The sequence below is a fragment of the Anastrepha ludens genome, chromosome 4, assembly GCF_028408465.1.
Source record: "Anastrepha ludens isolate Willacy chromosome 4, idAnaLude1.1, whole genome shotgun sequence".
In the NCBI taxonomy this organism is placed as follows: Eukaryota; Metazoa; Arthropoda; class Insecta; order Diptera; family Tephritidae; genus Anastrepha; species Anastrepha ludens.
Genome location: NC_071500.1, coordinates 102,554,433 through 102,571,945, shown reverse-complemented (window position 1 = coordinate 102,571,945; position 17,513 = coordinate 102,554,433). Strand labels below are relative to the sequence as shown.

Below are 17,513 nucleotides of genomic sequence, written 5' to 3'. Positions count from 1 at the left end.
AGAAATACCCATAACAAAGTAAAAAATTAGTATGATAAAACAAAATTTAACAAATAAAACTAGATATAAAAAAACTAAAAAAATAAAAAGTTTCCGTAATAAAATAAAACTTAAATAAATAGAAACAAAATTAACACTAAAAAAAAATTAATGCAAAAATAGAATTGAAAACAAAAATTATCCTTGGCATAGTAAGGTGAAATCAAATTAAATAATAAATGGACATAAATGAATAGAAATAAAAAAAACATATTTTTATAAAATGAAATATAAAATATAAATAAAAAATTAGCATGACAGAATAAAATGAAAAAAAGATAATACAAATAAATATTAGCATAATAAAAAATATGAAAAAAATTAAAAAAAAAATAAAAATAGAAATAAAAATACAAACAAAAACCAAATTAAGTATAATACAAGAAAAGAAAAAATAGAAGCATAAGACATAAAAGAAAAGCCATTAATAAACATGGAAATAAATACGAAAATAAAAATTAGCATAAAAATGTAAATAGAAATAAAAATATAAAAGCAAATAAGAACAAAAATTGCACTGAAAATAAACTTTGAAATAAAAATAAAGGAAATATATAAATTAAAATTTAAATAAAAATCAAAATATAAAAATATTTGTAAAAAACTATAAAAAAAAAACAGAAAACAAAATTAAAAATAACAATAAAAGTCAAAAAACAAAAAAAAAAAAAAAAAATTGAAAGTAAAAAATTATAAAAACTGGAAAAATGAGCTTGAAAACAAAATTAAAAATATAATAGTATTACAACTAAAAATTTAATTAAAAATGAAAACATTAGTAAAATTAAAAATAGGATTAAGAATAAAATAGAAATAAAAATAAAATAATGGGTGCAAATCAAAATATAAATGAATATAAAATTAAAGAGAAAATAAAAATAAAAAAATGAATGGAGAAAAATAAAAATAATTGTAATAAAATAAGCCAAATAGAAATTGAAATAAATTTAAAAACAAAAGGAAAAGTAGAAATAATACAATAATATAAAAATTTACAAAGTAAAAAACAAAAATTAAAATAGAAATAAACCTAAAAAAAAGAATACAAATAAGATAAAGCTCGAACTAAAAATTAGTACAACAAAATAAAATAACAAAATAGAAATAAAACTAAAAATAAAAAAGAAATAAATAAGAAGTGGACTTAAAAATAAGAACAAAATTTGAAAAAGCAAAATTGAAAAAATGGAAATAGAAATAAAAATTCGGGAAAAATGGAAATATAAAACAAAATGTAAGAAACTGTGCGCAATAAAATAAAAATAGACATACAACCAAAACTAAAAAAAAGTAAAAGTAATAACAAAAATTTTACATGATATAGTGAAGTGAAAAAAAAAATAAAAATGAAACAGATAAAAATATATGATAATAAAAATAGAAAAACACCTAGAAATAAAAAAATAGCAATTGACAATAAAAACCCAAAAAAAAAAAACAAAAATAAGTGTATTAGAATAAAATACAAATTGAATAGAAATCAATATAAAATTTAAATCAAAATAGAAGGAAGAATAAAAATAAAACAAATTAGTATAGTAAAATACAATAACAAATATAAACAAATGTAGAAAGAATAATAAAAAAATTAATTTGCATTATAAAATGAATAAAAAAATAAAAATAAAGCAAATAAAAATAGAAATAGAATACAAATGAACCTAAAAATAGTAACAAAAAATAGAAATAAAATTAAAAATAAAAATGAAAAACATTAAAAGAAATAAAACTACAAATAAAACTGGAAATAACCTGAAAAGTAATTAATATATATTACAATAACTATATTGGGTAGTCGAAAAAGTCTTTTCGTATTTTGTCAATAGATATGGTTGGAGTCATCTATCTCCAGTGCTACCAATCACATATGGTGTTAGAAAGGTGACATTTTAAGCTTCATTTAACTAAAGAAAAATTAAATTCGGAGAAGTTAATAAAAAAGGTAATGGCTGTTCAAAAATGAGTGAAAATAATGAAGAATTTCGCTACATTTTGAAATTTTTGTATAAAAAAGGGAAAAATGCCACGCAAGCCACCAATGAAATTTGTGAAGTTTACGGAGACGATGCTGTAACAGTTCGTGTAGCACAACAATGGTTCGCTCGCTTCCGTTCTGGAAATTTCGATGTGAAAGATGCACCTCGCTCCGGTCGACCTAAGTTGAACAAGTCGATGAAATTATGGAAAAGATTGACCAGGACCGTCACATAAGCTGCTATGACATCGCCAAGGCACTAAACATTCATCATCAAACGGTTTTGAACCATTTAAAAAAGGCTGGTTACAGAAAGAAGCTCGATGTTTGGGTACCACATGAATTGTCTGTGAAAAATTTAATGGACCGAATTAACATCAAACGAAATGAAATCGAACCATTTCTGAAGCGAATGATAACAGGAGACGAAAAGTCGATCAAATACGACAATAATGTGCGAAAAAGATCATGGTGCAAGGCTGGTGAAGTTCAACAAATGGTCGCAAAGCCTGGATTGACGCCTCGAAAGGTTATGCTGTGTGTTTGGGGGGATTGGAAAGGAATCATCCAATATGAGCTGCTCCAGCCTGCTCGAACGATTGATTCTACACTTTACTGTCAACAACTGATGAGATTGAAGCAAGCAATCGAAAAAAACGGCCAGAACTGATCAGCCGAAAGGGCGTCGTCTTCCATCAGGACAACGCTAGGCGACACACATCTTTGATGACTCGGCAAAAACTGGGAGAGCTTGGCTGGGAAGTTTTGATGCATCCACCATATAGCCCTGACCTTCCACTATCGGACTACCATTTGTTTCGGTCAATGCAGAACTCCCTTAATGGAGTAAAGTTGGCTTCAAGAGAAGCCTGTGAGAATTACTTGTCGCAGTTTTTCGCCGAGAAACCACAAAAGTTTTACACTGATGGAATAATGTCTCTAGAAGAAAAATAGCAAAAGGTGGTCGACCAAAATGGTACATACTTGGTTTAATAAAGTTCATTATAAATATAAAAAAATGAGTTGAAGTTTGATTAGAAATATGAAAAGCCTTTTTCGACTACCCAATATTGTAATAAAATAAAATTTGAATCAAGATAAAACCTAGATAGTACCTGTTCTTATTCACACCATTCACACCGTAAATGCAAATAAAAGAAATCACAAACAAGTGTTGAATATTTTCAGTCAAACTGTTTGCTATTTCATTTTCTGTAGGCTTTTACGTTTTTTGGATTCATAAAATATGTAAATATTTTATTAATATGTGTGTAGTTCTTACTTTGACCGACAAGGCTCCCCGGAGAAATGTGCAAAAAGGTAAAAAAATTCTCTAGCACATTTCAAGCCTCCAGTGACTCTTTAATTATTTTGTTTCCGACTTAACAAAAAAAAAGTTGAGTTGACATTTTTGTAAGGTATTTAAAGGGTTAAATGTGCTTCAAAGGTATTACTTCTGAAATTTTGCTGTATGTTTGCAAACTAAATATTTCCACTTTTTCGAAAAACATTCAGCCAAATAATCTAAAAGTTTATTATGTCAAAAGAATATTTACATAGGAGTGCACGAAAGAGGTTTTACTACATATATGGGTCCAATACTTTCACCTTCAACTGGCATTAGTACACCCAAGACTATGACGCTGAAAATGTTGCAGGGTGTAATTTTTCTCGTAATAGTAAGTGGAATAAACGAATACACTTAGATCGAATTGAGTGGGGATTTATGAATAATACGATAAAAAAGCAATAAAATAAAAAAATTAAGTAAAAATAAGTAGATAGAAGTACGCTTCGTATTAATTATGAGTGCCTTAATAAGTGTGGAAAGATTTTATAGTGTACATTTAGGCGCTGTAATGTGAATATCTGCTTCAAATATGTATTCGAGTGTTTTGCAGTGCTTCACATTTTGTATGTGTGCGCGTGTGCATATTTGATGTTTCTGTATATGTGTGAGTGTATGTGCTCTTTTAGTTTCCTGTGCTTCGAATCCTTTGCGCTGCCACTACCACAACTTTTTCTTACTTTTTCTCTCACTCTGCCTGCTTGCCAGCTACTTACATGGGATGCTTGTCGAATGGCGCCTTGTCGGGCGAATGAGCCGCTGCCGTTGTCGTGGTCAAATAGCAGAGCACTAATATAACACTAGATGCGGCATAGAAGCTAATTGAATTGCCCAGCAGATGGTAGTAATTGTGACCGATATAGCTGAAGGCGCCGTAAGCGGCAGCCGCAACTGTCTGAACGCCGCGACGCAAGCGATGTCGCTGTTGTTGATGCTTTTGTTGCTGTTGCTGCTGCTGCTGTTGGTGTTTTTGTGGTTGTTGCGGCTTCTTTTGTGGCTGTTGCTGTTGTTGTTGTTGCTGTTGTGGGGAATGGTGTTTTTGTATTTGTGACGCTGTGAGTGGTTTTTGTTTTTTATTATTAACTGGCATTTGTTGATGCTGAAATTGTGTCTGCTGTCGTAATTGCTGTTGGTGGTCGTGGTGTTGTTGTTGGTGGTGGCAGTATGTCAACGCGTCCCTTTGTCTTCCTAAAGTCGCACGCAGCTCTCGCTGCTGTTCACGCTGCTGTTGACGGCAGCACTTCGCAGCTAGCACTACATCACTTCGTTGCTTTTGTTGTTGTTGATGTTGCTGTTGCTGTTCCGGGCGCTGTGGCTTATATGCTAACTGCAGTGGCAGGCATTCACTCTGCAAACGCTTCCGCTGCTGCTGCTGCTGCTGCTCTTGATTGTGTTGCGTACGCCGCCCCCGCCTCGTCGCTTTTGCCCAAACGTCGAAACTCTCCCCCTCCCCCTTTGCTGCGCACATATCCAACTCTTTCGCCATGTAGTAGCTCACACAGTCTCGCAGGCGAACCAGTCGGTCGGTAAGGGTGCTGCGCGCATACTGCAACAGCTCTTGTAGATTTTCACTGCGTCCGCTGCATGCTGCCGTCATTGTGGCAGCCATATTATGTGTGGCTGTTGCTGTCATGGCGCCATAGTAGTTTGTGCGCGCCAAAGCGGAGGCGGTCGCAGACGCCCTTGCAGCGGTTTCCGTTGGCAGCGCCAAGCCATCGCTACTTGCGCGACACCACAACTCATTTTCTGGCAATTGCTTTTGCTCTGCTTGCTTTGCTTGAGGCGGCAGCGCGACACGCGTTCGCGGCAGTTGTTCTCGCGGTAGCTGTCGGTGGCAACAATTATTTCTTCCGCTTTCTGTGTGACGAAAGTTTGTACAAACACTTCCCTTTTCGTTGTTCTCTTTGTTGTTGGTGTTGCTATTATTATTAGTATCAGCCTCACTTATGCGACAGCTTTCACAGGCTCTAGCGCGCAATTTACAACGTCCGTCCGTACACTGAAATTTCTCAACCGCAATCCCACCCGCCTCCGCTTCAACGCGCTCACTATCGCCGCACTCAATTTGTATTTGCTTTTCAGTCTCTTCCGCTTCAGCACTTTGTGTTTTTGCCACTCCTCGGTGCTTTTGTGCCTTTTCTATTGCTCTAACTGTGGTTGTGTCTGCTTGTTGTCGGCAGTTATTATCTTTTGAAATTGTTGCCTCCTCCTCGCTGTCAACTTTGCTTTGACAGATCACCCCTGAACTCAATAAACCCAAACTATTGCTGTCGCTACTTTTATAGCTGTCAAAGCAGTTGTTGTTGATGTTGTTGCAGTTGCGGTGACTCTCAATGTGGCTGTTTGTATTGCTGTTGTATTTATCGCCGTTGATGCTGCGCTGTGTCCTCGTTCTCGCAGCTTCGGAGGCGCAGCCCATGTTAGGGCATCTGCAATCAAAGGAATATATAAATTTACACTAAAATCAATCATCTTTAGGGAGATTATGCTTTAAACTTAGTTTTTAATATTCTTTTGACGACTGTTTTCCTAAATAATTTCAAGTAAATTTAATAAACACCATATACATTTTTCGAATTTCATCAACACTACTCGTTTAGTTATAAATTCAGTGGGTAAGTTTAATATTCGGTTTCGTCCTTTTTCTTATAAGGACCTAAATTTGAGTTATTCTTAAATAAAATGTGAAAAAATCAGCTAAGTGCTTCCAATTCTGCCTTAATATATTCAAATATCTTTCCTTTCATTGCTTCTATAAAAACTAATATAATCACTCACAAACCATTGATCGTGTGTTCAAATCAGAGGGTTAGAATGGTCGAGTAGCTAGAAAAAAACCCAGATATAACACATGATGAAGTTTGGCGGGATGATAGCATTTTCCTAGATGAGAGCAAATTTATTCGGTAATGAAGGGGAAGTCATGATTTGGAAGGCATGGAAGCTTAACGAGAAACTGAAACTACAGCACCTGCGAACCAACGGTAAAACACGGCGGTGGGCATGTGATGGTTGCAGGGGGTATTTCAGCGAAAGGATCCTGGAAATTTGTTTTTATAGAAAAAATTATGCATAAAGTCATATATTTGAATATATTAAGGCAGAATTTGAAACTGTCAGCATGGAAAATGGGCATAATGCCTAATTTAAACGGTATCAAGACAATGCGCATAAGCATTAAGCCAAATTGTACCAGAATAGCTGCTCTATTACTGGCCAAAAGTTGATAGCAATAACTCCCCAATCACCCGATCTAAGCCCTAGAGCAAACTTGTGGAATGCGTTGGAGCGGGGTGTGCGACAGAGATTAGTTGCTTTTCCCAGAAAACTAAAAGAAAGGTTACAGGAAGAATGGGCGAAAATCGTGACATATTATTTATATAAGCAACAAATAACTAAAACACGTAAAAACGTTTATTAAGTACTAAATATTAATTTTGTTAGTTTTAAGCCTTTTTGTACACTTTTTTTGTAACCGTATTGAAACCCCGAATTTACGGTTGTATGCATTTTTGACTATTTTGTGCTATCTTCTTCTGTTTTATTTATTCAATTTTTTAACTAATTGGCACGCAAACTGACTTTAAAGGTCTTTCGGCTGTTTTATTTAAAAATTCCCTTGCTCTGTTGGTCCTGCTGAAAATAATTTTCAATAAGTCATTATCTGCTGGAAAATTCGCTGATGCTTGGACACTCGCTTCTATTTATAACGATTATATTCAAAAGCGGCAATAAGAGTTCATTCATCAGCCATATGTAATAATATTGGGGAATAAGTTCGTTCGACTTTGACGTCCATGTCACGTCCCGTGGCGGAAGGTTTTTGAATTCCAGTTGAAACCAGTTGTGGATTGTCGGAAAAAATGAACTGCGATCATAAAATGATTTTCAATCACCTGCATTCAATGGGATTTCCCAAGAAATTGGGAGCCTGGGTGCCTCACGAGTACAACGAAAAATACGAAAAAAGCCGTCTTCAAATTCCTTCTCAGCATCTCGCCCGCCATCGAGCAACACGCCATCATAAACAACGATTTTTGTATCGAATAGTCACGGGGGATGAGAAATGGTGCCTATATAACAATAAAAAGCAAAGAAAGGAGTGGGTACTTCTAAGAGATACGCCAAACGCGAAATGGGAAATGCTCGGAAAGAGGGCCACGGTCAATAAGGAGCTCTACATTGCGCAGCTATACCGTGTGAATAAGGTTTATCGACTGAAAAGACCTGATCGACATGGACAAACCATACTTCTTCACGACAACGCCAGACTCCAGGTTGCACAAGTCATCAAAACCTCACTCTAAGAGGTCGAATGGGAGGTTCTTCAGCATCAGCCGGACTACCATCTTTTCCGCTCCCTATCAAACCATATGAAGGGCGTTACCTTCGATAACAAAGAGGTCCTTAAAAACTGGCTCAACAACTTCTTTGACACCAGACCAGTCGATTTTTGACGGAACGACATCAACAAATCCGTCGAGAGGTGGGAATAGGTTGTAAACAGCAACGGCGCATATATAATTGATTATTGATTGAAATAATTTTTTTTTTTATATAAATAAAAGTCTTCGGTAAAAACACTACAAATTTATCCTCCAACCCAATATTTTTATTTGCAGGCCTTCCTATGCCTTTTCTTCATATAAAAATAATTTTAAGTCTTCATTATATGGAGAAACTGCCGAAATTCAATGGGCTATAAAACTGAATACCCTAAACCTCTAAACAGTCTGAATAAAAAGTGTGAAATTTTGTTCAAAATTTTATAATTTCTTTTTTTTTTAATTTGCAAAAAGTTTGAAATTGGTATTTATAAGAGAATGAACTATATTTTCACCAAAAACAGAAACAAATAAATTATTAAAACCTATCAAGAAGGCCCTGTGCTGTGTTTATCGTTAAACCATAGCATACGAGCCTCTTGTGACAAAACGTGAACCTGACTCAAATACAAAGCAGGGTCACTATTATGTGATCGTGACAAGTGCGTTTATCGACAAGTTGAAGTCAATATACTGATATGAGTTACAAATCGCACTAGCATCAAGCCTAAGGTTTTTTTCAGTCAATAAGTTCTAAGGGTTTTCCAATAACACGTGTTATTCTATCGAAAGATGATTAAACATTTTTTTATGGACGGAATTGGATGGTATTGATCTGGACAACAATTATTTTCAATAAGACGGCGCTACGTACCACACAAGCAATGAACGAAACCATTGATCTTTTACGGGAAAAGTTTCCGGATCGTGTTATCTCTCGAAGAGGTGATCACAATTGGCCACCCAGATCTTATGATTTAACACCTTGTGACTTTTTTCTTTGGGTCCACGTGAAAGAGAAGGTGTACGGCAAAAGCCCAGGGTCGATTCAAACCCTCAAAGATGGAATTCGTGAGGCTATCGACGACAGCCCCTTGCAATTCGGTAATGGAACATTTCATGAAATTTTCATTTGCCTGATGTTATTTTCCACTATTAACGACATACCTTCCTCTTAATAATGAAATAAATATCCGATCATTTATGTTAAAAAATAACATTTTTCTTTAAATATCAAAATAATAGATCTGTTTGGAGAATCCTTCATACCACATGCAATATATTTTGGGATTGGTGCAGCATTTTAAAATATCGCTTATAAAAGTGATTAATACTAGAGTATAATCCTGTAGGATGGCATACTGCGGAGCATAAAATTATATGGGAGCAAGTTCAGAGCATTTGACATATTTCCAACTTCTATTACTTGCAACCTCTTACTTACGTGATTTTTGACCGGCTGAACGATTCCGTGTCAAGTGATCCAAGTATTTGGGACATTATCGTACATTTTTCTGAAATTTTGTCGCTTTATAGGATTGTATGTAATAAGAAGTAAATTGTAAAAAATTTCAAAATAAAATTTATGGTTTTGAGATTAATAGAATGTTCAAAATTTTTGTAGAGATTTTTTAGAGTGAACGTATAAAAAATGTTTTTGAAAATTTTCTTTTGGAATTTTTTTAATATATAATATACTTTTTGAAAAATATGGTCAAAATGCTTTTGTTCAATATTTTTCAGAAGACATTGTTTTTTGTGATTTGTGACAAATACATCTAGATTTTTCTCATTTTTTTCATTAATAATTGAGACAGCAAATCCGTGCAAACTACTGTTCAAGCGAAGCAGTACTCGCTGTACGTATTGCAATAAAAATAAAATAAATAAATATTAGCGCATGCACTCCTGTTAGGCCAACTCCTGGTGGGCGTTTCAAAATTGTTCCACAAATGGAGGGACTTACAGTTTTAAGCCGACTCCTCACGTATTTGAATATATTTATACATAACACGAAAAAATATGAGACTGTCAGGGATTACTAAGCTTTAAAAAAAAAAACAAAAAACTGAGGGGAGATGCTTCTAAAAATTGTTAACAAAAAATATAATATTTTACAATTTTTTTTATAAAGCAAGGATATTGAATTCCAAAAAATTAAAAAAAGAGCCGAAAATACATCACTTCATAAAATTTGTACCAAAATTTTCAATTTCGCTTTAAATTTTTTCAGTTTACTTCTTATACGCGAGCCTATAAAAAGACAAATATTCCGAAAATTTACGATGTAAATATATGCATTTTCTTACTTAGGTAGTTTTTGAACAGCCTTGTTGCAGTCTCAACAAAAATACTTTAATTGCAAACCTATCACTTAACAAACTTTGGCTAACACAATCAAAGGCTCGGAAAAGCCAAGGAGACACAGTAGTGATGTTACCCTGATCAAATAGTTAATGTACGCCGTTCAATACTTTCGCAATAGCAGTCGAATAAGAATAAACATTTGAATTAAGATTAGCGTAAACTCAGTGTTTTACTTACTTAGATAAATTCTCTCTACTGTTTTGCTGTAAGCAATGCCAACATGTTGAAGAGTTCAGCCAATGCTTTTATAGGCAAGAAATTGGAAAGCACTGAAAGTCTAAGTTTTTCTTCGCGAAGCGCGGCCGCATTGCTAATTTCAAGCGGCAGGGAAAGATGGAGTTGTGCAGCAGTGTCTGCTTATTAAGAAAGACTGCTTTTTGTATTTGACTGTATTTTTTTGGAATTGGCATTGTATAAAGCAACCTTTATTAATATGTTTAAATTGCTCACCTAATGCACACTATTTATAAAAGAAACACACAGCCTTCTATCCTTTTCCTCAAAGAGTCGACAATTGAATTACTGCCTCTCCAAACTCTAAGCACAAATTATGACACAGGCATAAGGAATATAATTATTGCCTCAAAAATATGATAGCAAAAGGCAAAGTCAAATACGAATGTGACGTGGGAAGTGCTTATTTAAAAAACAAAAACAATACAACATTTGCAGAATAGGGGACACTGAAGCTGCAAGGGGGAGGACAATGAGCTAAGAAAAAGTTGTTGGTAATTAATTTTGGTTGCATGATGTTTACGAGCACCAAAAGGAAGTACCACCAACAACAACAATTACTGCTATGAATAACTACTCACTCAACAACAGCAGCAACAACGTTGACAAAAATACAACATGAAAACTTCTTTCATGTCTGACAAAATTAAATTATGTCAAGCGAAGGAGGCGGGCCTATTGGGTGCGCCAACTGAAAAATGTAAGCTTGAACTTTGCAAATGAAGAGTAAAATAGTGAAATGATGCAGCAGCGTTGAGACGGGGCGTGCGCGAGTTGGCAAGGAAAGTGAGATGAAGCGCGCCAAGCCAGTCAGTAAAGCAGCATCAAATTGAGGGTAAAATATGAAATATGAAAACTTTCACAGCAGTCAAACTAAGTGGGATACGAGGCGGATTGGTATGAGTAATGCAAAAATAGCTGAATTGTAGCAGAAACTACCAATGGTGGGAAAAACAACATAGCGTATAATAAAATATACAAAAATGTACGTTACATGACTAAAAATAATAACAACAAAAACCCTGAATAGTTTTGAAAACATTAGCTTGGTATATCTGAGCAAATGCGCTGCTGTAATGGAGTTCAGTACAAGTGGAGAGTTGAGTTATTTCGGTAGAAACTTTGCTGGGGTGGGTGGGGTTTTCAGAGATGTGACTTAGATACAGATTTAAGGCAAAATTAGAAAAATGTGATTCGGTTAAAGATTTTTGTATTGTAAAATTAAAGTATAGCACTTTAAATCTGTGAATTTGTATTTGCAAAGATTTTTGTTGAAGCAGTAAATCATGCTTCTCCTACAAGCATTTTTGTGAAATATTGCTGCAGTGACAGTCCTTAGTAGGTTATAAATCCGCATGAGTAAATCTATACATACGATATAAACAGGCAACTTTGCTATCTTCACATCATTTCTGTGGCTAAACTACGAGTATATTTCCAAAGTATACAAAATTATATATCATTCGAAAGTATTTTGATGCTGAAGGGAAGTATATTATCAAATTTTAAAATTTTAGTGGAACATACAGTGAAAAAATCAAATTAGAACATGTAAATATGCATCCTAAGTGTATGCTTCAATTTTTATACGGGGTTAGCGAAAAGTGTTAAGGAGCGGTTTTAGATTAAGATCATGATTGAGATGGTGAATACGTGGAATAGATAAGGATGAAGAAAGAGATAAAGATAAAGATAAATATAAAGATAAAGATAGAGATAAAGATAAAGATAAAGATAAAGATAAAGATAAAGATAAAGATAAATATAAAGATAAAGATAAAGATACAGATAAATATAAAGGACAAGATTGAAATAGAGGCAAGATAGAGATGGAGATAAGGATAAGATAGATATACAGATAATGGACAAGACGAAAATAGAGACAATGATAGAGATGGAGAGATAGGGATATAGATAGAGATACGGATAAGCACACAAAGATAAAGAGACAACTGGTTGAATTTCAGCTATTGGAAGAAAACTAGCTTTTATTGCAATCTAGCTTGGGATGATTTAAGCATAATCGGCCTTACCAAGCACGCTGTTAGTTCTGCGTTTTCCAAACTGGATAAAGGAGGACTAAACGAATTATGTCCTGCATCAAATAAACAATCGGCGCACTCGTATATCGGCGCCCATGCAACTAATGACTGTTACGATTTTGAGGTTATAAGATACTTTGTTTATTTATTGTAGGAACTATCATTAACACGGATAACAATTTTAGCTTTAAAATCCAACAAAGAATCTCTCTTGCCAGCAAATCTACTGTGTACTTAGTAGGCAATTTAGTAATAAAGTCCTCACAACGAACAAAATTACCACTTTATAACGCTCTCATCATACCCATCCCATGCAGAATTTTGGACGATGGCAACATCCGGTGAGGCGTCCCTTTAAGTGATTATGAAGAAGATTTTTGGCGACTGCGACTATAGTGGGCGATAGAACAATGAGCTGTCTGAGCTTTACGACGACATAGATATTAGATATAGTGCAGCAAACCACGTAGCGATCCAACGGTTCCACTGGCAGGGTAATGTCGTTCGAATGAATACAAATGCTCCGGCTCTGAAAGCATTCAATGCGGTACCAGCTGGTAGTAGCAGAGGAAGAGGAAGGCCTCTTCTGTGTTGGAAAGATCAGGTAGAGTAGGATTTGGCTTCACTTGGTGTATCCAATTGGCGTCGGTTACCACGAGAAAGAAACGACTGGCGCGCTTTGTTGAACTCGGGCACAATCGCTTAAGCGGTTATCGCACCAATCATGAAGAAGAAGAAGCTTGGAATAACCAGCAAATTCAGAAAAGCCCTGGATTGCAAAAACTCAAGGCATTCTTTAATCTTTTTTGCTTTTGTTCTATTAATGGAGCATTCAAAAATTTATTTACGGTTTTATTGTCCTGGAGGTGCTTTGTTAGTGGGTTCGGCTAACAATCGAGTTTCGGCTCTTTTCTCTTCCCGAAGTTATACGCCTTTTTGTTTATTATAGAAAATATGAGAGAATATTTAATATTTTGTTTAAAAAATACAAATAACTGAAAAACATCAAATGTATTATATTTTATATTTGTTCCTTATTTAAATTCAATTTCCCGATTAGTAATGACGCAGGCATTGATTGTCAAAGCAAGTATTGGCAAGGGAGAAAGCAAAGAATGAATTCGCTTTGTTTCATTCCGCCATATGGACACGGCGAAAGAAAAAAATCAGCTGATTTACCGATACAACCTTGAATAGATTCGCGTTTATTATGACTTTGTTATTCGGCGATATCTCAAAGATTAATAAGCCAAATTGATTTGCGATCGGTATTCATTGATTTATGTACAATAGTTTCCTAGTAGTGATTTGTAAAATAAAAAAAAATGCTCTTCAATCAGTTTACCAGGCGTATACCTATGAAATGAGACTTTGAGCTATTAGTCCATAGATGTCGCTAGGAGTATTTTTAAACCTTCCCAAATGTCTTGTTTTTTTCGTCTGCCATCTCTCAACAATATTCAGTTCATTGTTTGTTACGTTTCATACAACAATGCATTTTTGTCGCTCTTAAAAATGTCGAATTTGGTGCCTTCAAACTACGATTTGCGGACATCGTTGATTTACTGTTATCAATTGAAGAAACGAGATTCTCCCGGTTCAAAAGGAAGTCTTTTTTGTATCGAATCGTTACGGGTGATGAAAAATGGGTGTATTTCTCCAATTCCATGCGTAAACGAACGTCCCGCCCGGCCACAAGTCAAAAACAACGGCCAAACGAAATCGCTTCGGCCGCAAGTCAATGCTGTGTGTTTTCTGGGATCAGCGTGGTATGATTTGCTACGAGCTATTAGAATCAGGTGAAACAGTTGACGGTGCACGCTACCAATGACAATTAGCCGATTTGAACAGCGCTACACACCGAAAACGCCCAGAATATGCCGATCGGCGTCACAAAGTAATTTTTCTTGATGACAATGCGCCTCCACATCGAACAAGAGCGACCCGGGAATTGGTGGAGACGTACGATTGGGAACCGCTAGTGCATGCGGCTTACTCACCAGACTTGGCGCCTTCCGATTTTCATTTGTTTGCATCGATGGGTCACGCACTTTCCGAGCAGCGCTTCAATTCTCACGAAGATGCCAAAAATGGCTCGATTATTGGTTTGCGGCCAAAGACAGCCGATTTTTTGGCGCGGCATCCACAAATTGCCTGAGAGATGGGAAAAATGTGTCCCTAGTGATGGCTATTATTTTGAAGATTAAATTTGCAACCATTTTTTTAATAAATGTTTGAAATTGAAAAAAGCGAGCTTTCTGGCTTCATCACATTTGAGTTACCAAATATATAAAAAAAAAGTGTTGCTACCACCTGTCTGACTGAATAATAAACTAACAAGCTGGCCAAGGGTCAGAGTAAAGCAATCGATTGCATGGCTGAATGACTGACTGACTACCCGATGAACGAGTGAACTATGCAGTTATAGATACCACGCGCAAAGGTTGATGTTGCATTGTTGCCTGCATACGACAGTTTGACAGCTCGAAAGATGAAAACAAGATGAGCGTTGAACTGTGAGGTCAACAGGCTGACCGACTACACCAGAATATGTTCGCCATTACGCAAATGTATTTATAAATGTGTTATGCTTATGCCCAGGGAGCGCTGTCAAGTGCCATGGAGCGAGCGAGCGAGCGCACTCACATGATGAGGTTGTTGCATTACATTTCGTTCAGTGAGGACATGATGAGATTATTTGGCTCTTGGTCGTCACACGCCACTAACAACCATACGACATATATAATTAAGCAAGTCATTGATGTTGAGTTGAAGGAAGGAATTAATTGGAAAATTTGTTTTAAATACCTTGTAAAAGTATACAGGTCAAAATGAGGCTCAAAAGGTGAGCAGAAATCTGAGTGAAAAGCGTTTGTGAACTTTGTTTAATGCAAAAATGATCGGTCTTTAAAGTGCGCGCTGCTTGCGATAGTTATTTATACTCAAGTCGCTTACTGGTTTGCTGGATACATACTTTTATTTATCTGTCTTTCAATATTCGCTGCCACTGCAAACTTTCTGCTCCTCCCTAATTCAATAATATATCGATTGTGTATCTTAGCGTTAGCCTCAGTCTTGTTCTTGCCTCGCCTGCCCAGCTGGATTGTGGCCATTAAACTGTTCCAATATGATTAATTCACCAAACAAGGGTAATAGCAATAATTTATTGGCCTTAATGCATTGCAGTTATGGAAGTGCATACAGGCAGACAAATACTTAACATAGTAGCAGAAGTAGTTGGGGATGGATTATAGGATCACAAAAAAAAAAATTGGAATAGAATTGTTAGATGGTTGCTAACGACTGATTGACTGAAGTTATTTCAGAATAGGCACTTTGATTGTAGTGAAATAAATGATGGTAAAATATTTTATGCCATAAACGCAGTATTAGCGCCTTTCACAAGTAATAACCGTCTGAGCGAGATTATTAAGAGATTATTTTCTTTTTGTGCGCTAAGTTTTCTTAAAATCTAAACCTTTACTATAATGTTTTTGATTCTCTGTTTCATATATAAAATTAGTTGATACCTGCGGGCTTCATCACAAGTTTTGATACTCTATATCACGGATGATAGACTACTATGTTTGGTCATCCGGTATGGTGAAAAACTATTGTAAATCGGAGCCACGTCACCGGGTACTCGGCAGCAGAATTCAGCCCGCTCATTTCACACGTATTCACACGCTCGTCCAATTAGTCTTTGCTCAGCATATCAGCATATAAAGGCAGCATATCGCTAATGTGCGCTTCGGAAGAAGCAGCGCGAGTTAATGCTGGAATGCATCGAGTTCATATACATAGGTACTAGCAAACGAAGCTGCAATGTTAGTTGGGAGTGAAACGCAACGTTTCGTAGCACGGGAAACTAGTGCCCAAACTTGGCAACATAGATGGAACAATGCACCGAAGGGCCGCTGGACACATCACTGCATTCTAGATTTACAAAGCTGGCTGCTAAGCCAGGTTTCATATGACTGCAGGAGAGGAACCTGGACGCAGGTACCTGTTGTGTCTTCGGACATAAACGTGGCTCTACCTAGAAGTAGAATTAGCCGAGGTGGAGGATTGGTATAGTATTACTGGGAGCGTACCCCATATACCATTGGTGTGATGGCACCTCTGAGATGTTTCTGACTTTTTGATTTAAACCTCCTTCAAAAAAAAAAAAAGGAGAAAAAAAGGAGTTGGCTACCAAGAAAACACGTAGAAGTGGATTTTTACCTGACTTAGCTTTCAACCGGTCATAGATGCTTCAAAGCATACTTCCATCGGTTTAAACACGAATCGGATCCTTGTTGTGAATACTGTTTTTTTTTTTTGTTTTTTTTTTTTTATTGAAACGTTATAAATATTTAAATACATTTCATTCTATTATACCTAGTTCACAACTATCAAGTAATATTATTTTATTAAATTCAACAGTATTTACAGGAAATACGTATATAACTGGCAGACAGCTGACAGAAATTTACATATATTTATCAGTCATCAAAATTTCTGGAACAAGATCATTTGGTTTTTTTCGTTTAAGTCTCCGGCATTGGCCATCTAAATTGGCAAGTCGCCGAGCCTCCGGGTTAGTATGTTTTTCGAGCCTTTCGGCATGAGCTACAGCGTAATGTTTGACAACTTCTGATACTAATGATATCTTTAGGTCACGATGTAAATCAGCGTTCCTCACATACCATGGTGCGTTTACTGCATTCTTTAGGAACTTGTTTTGAAATCACAACGATTTTTTCGATATGAGTTTGTTTGGCACAGCCCCATAGCTGCATACCATAAGTCCACACAGGTTTAAATACTTGTTTATAAATTAAAATTTATTTTGTATGGAAAGAGGAGACCTCCTTCCAGTAAGCCAGTTTAATTTTTGCATTTTGAGGTTTAATTCCACGTGTTTTATTTTAACGTGCGCTTTCCAGCATAGTTTGGCATCAAGCGTCATCCCTAAGTACTTCGCCGTATTGGAGTAAGGAATTTTCGTGCCAGAAATATATACAGGATGATATTGAATTTTTTTGTTTGTAAAATCCACATGAAGTGACTTGGCTTCATTAAGTTTTATACGCCACTTTGCAGTCCATTCAGTGATTTTGTTAACATCTTCCTGAAGTTTGCGATAGGACTGTGTCTCATCGTCTCCAATTGCTAAAATGCACGTATCGTCAGCAAAGGTA

General features: G+C 35.7%; 1 protein-coding gene across 10 annotated transcripts in view; it reads right to left on the bottom strand.

Annotated features, from left to right (window-relative positions):
* Positions 1 to 17,513, bottom strand: part of LOC128860400 (uncharacterized) — a 192,841-nt gene that overhangs the window by 116,847 nt on the left and 58,481 nt on the right. For all 10 annotated transcript variants that reach the window (XM_054097916.1, XM_054097915.1, XM_054097918.1 and 7 more), the window contains exon 2: positions 4,079 to 5,791. In XM_054097916.1, coding sequence (XP_053953891.1) covers positions 4,079 to 5,781 — 1,703 coding nt within the window. In that variant the 5' untranslated portion in view covers positions 5,782 to 5,791. The remainder of the gene's footprint in view (positions 1 to 4,078; positions 5,792 to 17,513) is intronic.